Source organism: Gymnoscopelus microlampas, assembly GCF_963454915.1.
Source record: "Gymnoscopelus microlampas genome assembly, chromosome: 19".
Lineage (NCBI taxonomy): Eukaryota > Metazoa > Chordata > Actinopteri > Myctophiformes > Myctophidae > Gymnoscopelus > Gymnoscopelus microlampas.
In genome coordinates this window covers 32,018,682-32,030,056 of record NC_139956.1, presented here as the reverse complement: position 1 = coordinate 32,030,056, position 11,375 = coordinate 32,018,682, and the positions used below count along the sequence as shown (strand labels likewise).

General features: G+C 42.4%; 1 protein-coding gene across 1 annotated transcript; it reads left to right on the top strand.

Moving 5' to 3' along the window:
- Positions 1 to 2,065, top strand: LOC311035095 (long-chain-fatty-acid--CoA ligase ACSBG2-like; the record flags this gene model as incomplete). The annotated part of the gene is made up of 1 exon (XM_084043176.1): positions 1 to 2,065. The coding sequence occupies one exon, from the start codon at positions 1 to 3 to the stop codon at positions 2,056 to 2,058; it is 2,058 nt and encodes a 685-aa protein (XP_083899302.1). The 3' UTR covers positions 2,059 to 2,065.
- Positions 2,066 to 11,375: the final 9,310 nt, after the last annotated feature.

Here is an 11,375-nt window from a genome sequence, read left to right as displayed (position 1 = left end):
ATGCAAGCAGAACATAGCCAACGTACCAAGAAGCAGTGTGCCAATTTGATCCCGGTGCCCATGGCAACTGATAGCCCAGTCTACATGTCAATACCAATAGCAGATAAACCTCTTCCTCTATGGACATCCAAGGGCAATGAGGAAGTGACACTGAGAATGGCGAAGTCTGGCGTGGCCGCTGAACCCCCACTAACGGTCCACCAGATGTTCACCTCAGCTGTGGAGCGATTCGGCACTTTCACTGCACTCGGCTGGAAGGACGGAGAGCAGCTGAAGCTTCTCAACTACAGAGACTACTACCAGGACTGTCGGACGGCAGCCAAGAGCTTCCTCAAGCTTGGCCTGGAGCGGCACCATGGTGTGGGTATCCTGGGCTTCAACTCCCCTGAGTGGGTAATTTCAGACATTGCTGCCATCTTGGCAGGAGGGTTCTCCGTAGGCATCTACGCCACCAATTCTCCTGAGGCGTGCCAGTATGTAGCAGATAACTGCAAGGCCAATGTGATTGTTGTGGAGAACCACAAACAGCTTCAGAAGATCCTCCAAGTCCAAGATCAGCTGCCCTACTTGAAAGCCATTATACAGTATAAAGATACTATAAAAGAGGAGAGACCAAATCTTTACACATGGGCAAAATTTATGGAGCTGGGCCGAGCCGAGCCAGATGCTCCCCTTGATGACATCATTGCCAGTCAGAAGCCCAATCAATGCTGCACGCTCATCTACACTTCAGGGACCACAGGTCCGCCGAAAGGAGTCATGTTAAGCCACGACAATCTGACATGGTCAGCTTTGGCTCAAAAATGCCACCTGCATCTGCCAGACGCCACCGAGGCCCAGGAGAAAGTGGTCAGTTACCTACCCCTCAGCCACATTGCCGCTCAGATGGTTGACATCTGGGTTGTCATGAAAATTGGAGGGGCCACCCACTTTGCACAGCCAGATGCCCTCCAGGGCTCCCTGGGAATCACTCTAAAGGAGGTGCGTCCAACATTCTTTATGGGCGTACCCCGTGTGTGGGAGAAGATGCAGGAAAAGATGAAATCTGCCGGTGCCCAGTCGTCCACCATTCGCAGGAAGGTGGCCATATGGGCCAAGAACGTGGGGCTATACACCAACCTCAACAAAATGAACCAAAACGGAGCAGTTGGTCATGAGTCGCTCAACTACCGCATTGCCAAGACACTAGTGTTCAAGAAGGTGCGCAAGGCACTGGGCCTGGACCACTGTTACAAGTGCTTCACGGGTGCTGCCCCCATCACCGAAGACACCCTGGAGTTCTTCCTCAGCCTGGACATACCCTTGTACGGCGTGTATGGTATGAGTGAGGTAACAGGACCTCACTCCTTCTCCACTCCCAACGCCTTCAGACTCACCAGCTGTGGGAAGGTGATGCCAGGGTGCAAGACAATGATTCACCTCCCAGATGAGGAGGGCATTGGTGACATCTGCTTCTGGGGTCGACACGTCTTCATGGGCTACCTCAACATGCCTGAAATGACGAAGGAGGCCATTGATGCAGAAGGCTGGCTACACTCTGGTGACCTTGGTAAACACGATGGGGACGGATACCTTTTCATAACCGGACGCGTCAAAGAGCTGATCATCACAGCAGGCGGAGAGAACATACCTCCTGTTCCCATCGAGGACGCTGTAAAGAAGGCCATACCGCTCATCAGTAACGCCATGTTGATCGGAGACTACAGGAAGTTCCTGTCCATGCTGCTCACTATCAAGTGCCAGGTGAATGGTGAGACGGGCACCCCAGAGGATGACTTGACACCCGAGGCCGTAGAGCTGTGCAAGAAGCTGGGCAGTGAATCCATTCGTGTCTCTGAGATTGCTGGTGGCAGGGACTGCGTTGTTCATGCTGCCATCCAGGAGGGAATCAACCAGGTCAACAAGAATGCCACCTCCAACACCCAGCGCATCCAGAAGTGGATCGTCCTGGAACATGACTTCTCGATCATCGGGGGAGAGCTTGGTCCTACCATGAAGCTGAAGAGATCGGTGGTCATGAAGATGTACAAGGATCAGATTGAGAACTTTTACAAATAGGTGGCCACTCCCAACAACCGCTGCCCTTGATGATGCCCAATCAGTGCTGCACGCTCATCTACACCTCAGGGACCACAGGGCCGCCCAAAGGAGTCATGTTAAGCAACGACAATCTGACATGGTCAGCTTTGGCTCAGAAATGCCATCTGCATCGGTTAGATATCGTGAGCCGAAGATTTGCTGCTCCATTCACTTCTTACTTAACTAAAAATCCTGTATCTCGGCTCCTGTGTACTTTTTTTTCTATGTATTTTTGGCTGAGGCATGCTATTCTCAAAGGCGTATAAAAGCGAACGGGAGGTCGCAATTTTTTTTCTTTTGCGGATGCAAAGTGAAACCATCTTTGATTAGCAACCATCAGGGGATCGCTCATACTGGAGTTAAAAATTCTGTGACTAAAAAGGTAATACAATCGAAAAATCGCTGGCAGTGGGCAAACACAGCCAGAAATAAGAAAAAGAGTTAATACAGGAGACTTTTAACACATCGTTTGTCAGAGGTTTATTAAAATAGGACCAGGAGACCTGGTACTGCCAGACCCCTAGTGGTTGAAATCTGAATGGCCGGACTTCACTTGACGTGTGTGCAGAGGAAAAGAGGAATTCAATTCTTTCGTCCCCATATATGGACGGAAGAGGGACAGCCAATTATCCCCATATATGGACGAAAGAGGGACAGACAAAGCCTCATATAGGCCGACCCTCTGGGCCTGGCAAATAGGGTACATCCAGTGCCAGCATATCTTCCATCCACTTACGCTGAATGTTTCGTGCTGTAGAAGCCCCGACGCGGACGTGCATGTAAACAAAGCCTGTGTGCGAGACGGCGGAGGGTCCCGACTAACGCCTGGAACAATAATATTTATAACGCGATCCTCCATTGCAGAGTGATCGCCGATCGAAAATGGCTCACTTCCACCACGTTAAAAAGAAATAGGAGATATTAAGCTTTTAGTCAAGGAGTTAACATCGGAGCGGACGAACGGAAGAATTTTTTACATGGATACACATCCGGCCTCTCCTTCTTAGAGACTCCTTGGATGATCCCAAGTTTCGTTAGAGCGTTAGAGCGCCCCACGTGGGAAAAAAATATTTAAAAAAAAATGGGCCAAAAAAGGTCCAGACCGTTTATGGCACATAACGCATAGCTTCTCAAAAACGGTCCGGACCGTTTTTGGCACACAATGTGTTAACTGCATAATCAAAGACTAAAAAGGTGCAGTTAAGACACGTGGTATGGTATACAGATCTGATACATCTTGATCACAAGACTTCATAGATAATGTGTACCGATTTGTGTGAGTTTTTAACAAAAGTCGTGGGAGTTGTCAAAAATCAAAATGTGTGTTTTGAAGAAAACCCAAAGATCTAGTCTGGCAAAAATGGCCAGGGCCTGTATGTGGAGTTGCATCATGATCCAAGGAATCCAGTGGGGAAGAATTCTGATTGTATGACCTACAGTTCAAGAGTTATAGGCTAAAACGGGAAGTGTGCTGTTAAAGTGCCACCATAAGGCTGATTCGGGCCGAGGTTCTTGCATGCCTACTGGGAGTGTGCGTGCAAAGTTGATGACCCTACCTTCTTTCCATATGCATGGGGAGGACACGTCCTCCCCATGCACCTGCTGACTCAGGGCCCTCTGTTTCTTAAATGGAGAGAGAGGTGCTTAAAATCAATATGAGTAAATCAGTGATCGTGTTCTCTCCTCCGAGTCATCAGTGCCCATACCCTAGGTGGGGTTGGTGAAAGGGCCTCTCTGTGTGGAGTTTGCGTTTCTGTGTCCCCTAGGGTAGGTACCCTCACAAAAACATGCAGTAATCCTGATCTCTATACTGCCTCCCCCTGGTCAGCCGGGGCGCCTGATGGAGTGCAAAGGAACTGGTTGGAATAACCTGTTCCTTCCACGCGCCAAGGTATATGGAAAGAAGGTAGGGTCATCTACGTCATTCTCGCTATCATGCAATTCCAGCCGGCACCAATCCTCAATAAGAGGATTGGTGTCTGTGTGTCTGTATGTCCGAAGCTAATCTGATCAGTGCGTAACTTAATTATTTTATTGAAGCTATTGAGTCTCCTAATCTCTTGTATTTTAGCCTGCCACTGTATGTCTACTAGAAGTTCGGGCCGCTATGCGGCTGGCACGTCTTGAGTTCGACACCTACGTGCCACCGCCGATGTGGCTGATATGTCCCTTTTATGGCCATATATGGAGATCTCTGTATTTGTCACGACTTGTCCCTTTTATTCCCATATATGAAGATCCCTGATGTCATCAGTATATGTCAATTGCCCATATATGGGCATGCTGATATGACTATTCATAGCGGTGGGGAAAAAATATCATATCATGATTTTTTGGATGCAGAATCACAAACTATACACATACACGTATGTGTATATACTGTATATATAACGGAAAGGTTAATGAATATATGAAGTTGTCTAACCACAAATCAAGAGCAATGCACACACGTTTGAAGATGAAGCATCAGAAACAACAGCTGTCCATTTCAGCGCCAGGTCCCGTCGCGTGCAGGTTAAGCCAGGAATTATGGAATGCATGCACGGTCCCAACCCGTAAACAAACATTACCACTTGAATTGAAGTTCTTTATGAGGAGATGGAGACTGCACATGATCACCACTAAAGCTTATTCAACTTTCCCAAAGTTGCATAACAGCTGCATGGACACACTCGATCCTGACATAATTATGTCACCATATGACCATACCAGTGAGTAGCTTATATTTTGATTAATTTGGCCAGATGAATCTATCAACCTTATGAAACATTTGCGCAGACGCAACTTTTAGACTGTTGCTCGTTATTCTGAAGAACATGTGTTGGCATGAAACTAATGATGCAATGTTGAGAAATCATTACGCACGCAGCCAGCCACGGACACAACCTGCGCGATGGTAGCCCAATAATTAATTCCCTTAAAGGACAACTTTGTTTTTTTACAACCAAGGTTTATATTTTAGCTTGTAATTAAAGTAAATTAAAGATGAGTGTCATTTGTTTTTCATTTACTGCTTTCTATAGTTTTGGCAATTTTCGTGATATTTTTTACAGTGGGCGGGGGCATTCTGTCCGGTGGCTAAATATGCCTTTTTTACACAATAAAAAAGGTCCTGTGGTCTGATGGCCAGATGTGAGTTATTGGGGGCTAGAAGAGCTACTGTAAATAATAATAAATAAAACACCGGTTATTGTGTAAAAAAAGACATATTTAGCCACCGGACAGAATGCCCCCGCCCACTGTAAAAAAGATCGCAAAAATTGCAAAAACTATAGAAAGCAGTACATTTAAAAAAATGTACACTCATATTTTATTTACTTTAATTACAATCTAAAATATAAGCCTTGGTTGTAAAAAACTAAAGTTGTCCTTTAAGCAAGATGAAGCTGTACATTTTTGTATAGCCTACCACTCCTTTACATTCAATTAGCTTTCAGGCCCAAATATAATGCTTTAACTGTTGTTATTGGCTCGGTTTGTGCACCTGCTTGTCATTCATGCATAAACAAATTATTATGTACGTTATTTTTATCAGGTGTCCGGTAAATGTTATTCATTCTGGACACTGTGACCGGGAGTTTAAATCCTAGCGCGACCTCTATATTTACCTACAGATAGATAATCAATTTGTTTTTATGCTGCTGTTCTATCATTCAGACATTCAGGGCCGGTTGCACCAAGAGGGATTAAGCTTTAACCTAAATCAAGCTTTATCTATTAATCCAGTTGCACCAAACTTTAAACCCAGTTTCCACTAATCAGGTTTAGTTTTAAACCATCCTTTTAATCTTGGTTTTCATTTTCCCTGTAAACCTGGATTAATGTTAATCCTGTTGCACCACTACTTTAAACTTCAATTTAAATATCAGTAAGGGATTAATTTTAAACTAGCAGTAGAGGTAGTTTAAATGTAAACATGGCAGCATATATCAGATGGCTTCATGAAAACGAAAGAGTACCTCAAAGAAAAATAAGGGACCGTCTAAACCCAGTCGAATTTTATGATTACGATGAATTTATACAGATTCAGCAAAGAGTCTATAATGAGAATAATTGACGCGTTGAGAGTTTGTAGATCTACTATTTTCAAACATTGTAGTACTTTTACTTTTGGTACATTTTGATACCAATACTTTTGTGCTTCTACAGTGGTCACCTATTCACATACGCACCGGAGTCTCTGAAAGGTACCCACCATAACCCACCATAACCTTAGGTTGTGAAAGGTTGGGGGTGTGGCTATGCCTTGGGGGTGTGTTTTAAGTTTTTCATTTTAGGTGGACAGTAGGTGGCAGAAGAGAGCAGAGGAAAGCAATTACTCTACTTGCAGTTTATTTCTTAAAAGCAGAAGTCATTAGAGAACTTATGAATGCAGACAATTTGTCATTTAATTAATAAAACAAACTTATGTACTAGAGTATTTCCAATTTCCAGTATTTTTACTTTATTTTATACATAGGCTATTTGAAAATAGCTGATCTACAAGCTCACAATTTTCACAATGCTATTTTGAAACATTTTACACAACAGTGTATTTTCAAACATTTTACAGTGGTGTAAAGTAACAAATTACATTTACTCAAGTACTGTACATAAGTAAAGATTTTAGGTATTTTTACTTTACTAGATTATTTCCAATTTCCAGTACATTTACTTCTACTCCACTATACATCTCAGAGGCAAATATTTTTATTTTACTCCACTACAATTATTTGAAAACTTAGTTGTTACTTTGTAGATTTTGATTATTACAAAACATACATTAACCACTTCAGCCTTATATAAACGTTGGCTATTTAAAAATAGCCATGTGATGCGTTGTGAGCTTATAGATCTGCTATTTTCAAAGGATTTTTATATATTTTGATAACCTGTGAAACTGGACATTCTACATGTATTTTAAGTGGTATATGTGGTGGCTTTTACTTTAAGTAAAATATCTGAGTACTTCTTCCACCACTGAAGAACAACAATTAAAGAACAGAGGATAAGCCAGTGTTTTTCTCAATCTTTTTTTTCTCTCTCTCAGTCATAGGAGACAGCTGTTGCGACCAGTGTTGCCAGAGTTTGCGAGAGTAATAAGCAAACAGGTCTATTAAAACAAGCCCAAAAGAGATTGATTATTATAGGCCACATGAGCACATTAAACCTATATGCACCTCAAGTTCTCAAATAAAAAGCAGCCAGCTTCTACCAATATTTACAAGCAACTTTACAGAAAAACAGGTTGCTTATAATAAGCAAACATGGCAACGCTGGTCGCGACCCCTTCCTTTCATTCAGTGAGAGAGGATCATGGTTAACATATGCTAATAGACAGTCAGTGGCTTCAAGCTTGGCCATTGTTGTCACAAAACAAGTTTGGCCACCTTCACACACAGTTAGGTAGGCTACAGTCAGCAGGGAGAGGGGGTTGGGGGAGAATTTAGCTTTTTTGAAATCATGTTCTCAGTGGTGGAAAAAATGCTCACATTAGCTCAAGCACCCCTCTCTCTCTGTCTTCAGTATTAACTGGGCATCACCTGCCTTTTAAGGTCAACCCTAAATGCATCAAATTCTCTCTTATGGGATGTTTTAAGTTGTATGTATCTTTCTGATGCTTAAGTAAGAGTCCCTCTTGTGGTTAAAGCTGATGTCCAGTGATTTTACGGCCCGGGTTTCGGGGTTTGAATCCCACGCTATGAGCTTGCAAATTCCATGCGGAATGTCCAGTTTTTTTTACCACAATATAAAAATTACATTACATTTTACAAGTAAAAGGCCTGTGTTAAAAATGTTACTGAGTAAAACTACAAAGTACTGGCATCAAAATATTTTCAAACATTTTACACAACAGTGTATTTTCAAACATTTTACTGTGGTGTAACAAATTACATTACACAAGTACTGTACATAAGTAAAGATTTTAGGTATTATTTTTTTTTACTTTACTGGAGTATTTCCCTCTCTCTCTCTTTCTCTCTACTTGTTATGCAGAAAGTCCTCTTTCACACGTTATGTCAAAATGTAAAATAGCAGATCTACAAGCTCACAACGTGTAACTTAGTTCTGCTATTTTTAAATAGACAACGTTTATATAAGGTTAATGGTTAATGTATGTTTTGTAATAATAATCTAAATCTACAAAGTAACTCAAGTTTTCAAACACTTGTGCTGTGTGTGTGTGTGTGTGTGTGTGTGTGTGTGTGTGTGTGTGTGTGTGTGTGTGTGTGTGTGTGTGTGTGTGTGTGTGTGTGTGTGTGTGTGTGTGTGTCTGACTGTGCAGCGTGTGCGCACAGACAGACAGACAGTAGGGGGGAGGTAGGTAGCAGGTAGCAAAACCGGTTATGTTAATGATATACTGTGTAGCCTACACTACAGTATTCCAAATAAGCTGAGGAACTCTGCTATCAGGTTCCCCTCCCCCCTACAGTACCTCTGTTCCCACCACACTGTGGAACCACACGTTACTGCCGGACCCCCGGCAGTAACTCTGAGGACCCTCTAGGGGTCTCAGACCTCCTGTCGAAGACCCCTGATTTAAGTCTCTCTCTCTCTCTCTCTCTCTCTCTCTCTCTCTCTCTCTCTCTCTCTCTCTCTCTCTCTCTCTCTCTCTCTCTGCAGCCAATGACAACAGCAGTTGTAGCAATGCAACGTGCTGTGAGCTTGTAGATCTGCCATTTTCACTATTCTGAGTTTGTTGAATATTGCCCCTGAATACACTTACAATAATACAAGTAAAATTAACACTGAAACTAATTTTAAAAACTCAACTAAAGCTAGGCCTTTTCACAAACTAAAAACGAAACTAGCAAATCCACTTAGAAATCTAACAAAAACAAACTGCAAAATAAAAATGTGCTTGTGTGTGTGCGGGGGGGAGAGCACAACTCCTGAGTCCATTGTGATGACGTGAAGTTTGGCTAGAGACCCTGGCCAAGATGTTAAACCAGTTAATTTGCATGTCATTGCATGTCGTTGACAGACAGACTGATAGAAACAAACTGCTGCTGAGGAGAAGAACAGTGTTCCTCTCCTCTCCTCTCCTCTCCTCTCCTCTATATCATTGGTTCTCAAAGTGGGGTCCGGGGACCCCCAGGGGTCCTTGAGGGAGTTCCAGGGGGTCCCCAGCTAAATGATAGATTAGGCACCAAATGGACCCTTATGGGTCTGTAACTCTGAGAGTGTACAAATGGAACCAAATGGACCCGTTTGATTTTACATTATAAATTGCGGTCCAAGTGATAGAAATGCCATTAAATGGGGGTCTGTAGCCCTAATGCATGTCAAACTGGGGGTCCTTGAATTTAAAATGGTTTAGAATCACTGCTAGAGCCGTAAAAAATCTCTTATGGGGGTCCCTGGCATATCTTTTGAAATGGGGGTCCGCGGGCTAATAAGTGTCAATTTGGGGGTCCTTGAAATGAAAAAGTTTGAGAACCACTGCTCTATATCTTAATAGGCTAATTAATATTGACTGTTGTAAGTGAAAAGGTTAAGAAATGTTAAAAAAGTTTACTTTATTGTTTCAGTTTTTGAGAGGCTGCAGCCAGTGTGTGCAGTTCAGATTTATGTTGTTCCTGTAAGGATAATTATTGTTCCAATTCCAAATATGGAATCTGTAGCAGGCTAGCAGCAAAATACTTAAAAAGATAAAAACTGTTTTCTATTGTTCCATTAAATTGGATTCAGTTCTAAAAGGCTAAAAACTGTACACGTCTTTTTTTTTTAGGGGGGGGGGGGGGGGGGGCACGGGGAAAGTAATATAAAGTAATATGTAATATATTACTCTTGATTCCAAGTAATAAGTAATATAATATTATTAGATATTAGCCATTAGAAAATAGACGATCTACAAGCTCGTAGATCGGCTACTTTCAAACATTTTAGTACTTTTACTTTTGGTACTTTAAGTATATTTTGATGCCAATACTTTTGTACTTTTACTCAAGTAACATTTTGAACACAGGCCTTACTTACTTTTTTTAAATACATTTTGATACCAAGCGCCACCTCGTGGCTGAACGGCCACACTACACTTTCTAATCATTTCAATGGGAGGCGCTAAGAATCTGTGGGCGTCAACTTTGAAAGGTACCTAAAGAAACCTTTGAAAACCTCTGATGTCCAATAGGAGGCCGTTTGAAGATCGTGCATGAATGAACAGGTGACCACTGTACTCAAGTAAATTTAGAATTCCAGACTTTTACTTGTAACAGAGTATTTCTACATTGCAGTATTGATACTTTTACTTAAGTAAAACATTTGAGTACTTTTCCAACACTGGGCACATAGCTGTGGGCACAGTTTTTACCCAGCTGCTGCTACATTGGGGCGGAACTACTTTTTGGTCCACCGTGTTTCCGTCCGGACCGGTGCACATTTAAAAAAAGAAAAACTGAACTGAACGGAACTGTTGTTTAGATGATAACGTGGTTAAAGACGGGGTGCCGTGATTTTCAGTGATTTCCCCCCCCTAAAACATAATCATCAGGTATTATGGTTATATACTAGGAGGAAGATTTTTTTCAAAAAAGTGTACAGAAATTGTGAAAATTATGTTTTTATGTGACACGCCTCCAGTTCATTAAGTATACCTGGTTCTCACCTTAGCACCTCCTCCACCACCTTAGCACCACCCACCTGTCCTAGCACCTCCTCCTCCTCATGCCCACACCTGTTGTGTTATGATAATGAGGGGGAGGGTATGTTTTTACTATGTCACTATGCGCTGTTTCTCTATTGGCACGTTTGACCCTCAAGGTTTCAGCCTCCAGGTAGAAACTCAAAATAGTCAGAGAAGACATAAAACACCATGAAAACACCACCAGGGGGCTCAATGAAGTTCTATCAACCTCATAGACACATGAAAAACAGAAAAAGTGCAAAACCATCGCACCACCTCTTTAATAATGTCTTCTTTGGGATGTACATGACACGAAAATTTCAGAAATATTAACGTGACTGGTGGCTAAGTATATGGAATACGGACATTACCGACATTGCAGTGACTGCAAAGAGATAGTGGCAAATGTTTAATTACTATTAGCCATTCTGGCTAACTCTCGCTAACGCCGTCCCCTTCCGGTGTGGTTCGTACTGGGCCGATATTGCTGAAAGAAAACAATATGTCTCAAAGAGCCAAATATACAGTGAACAATTAAAAGTAGGCACTGTATGATGGAAGTTGTGGCGAACTTTGTCTGAAATTCCCCAGAGAAACTGGCCTCGATACGTAAACAATGTTGGTGTAACTGTCAATAATATTGAGGCCTACGATAACATTGAGACATATTTTGATATTTTTTATGTGACAG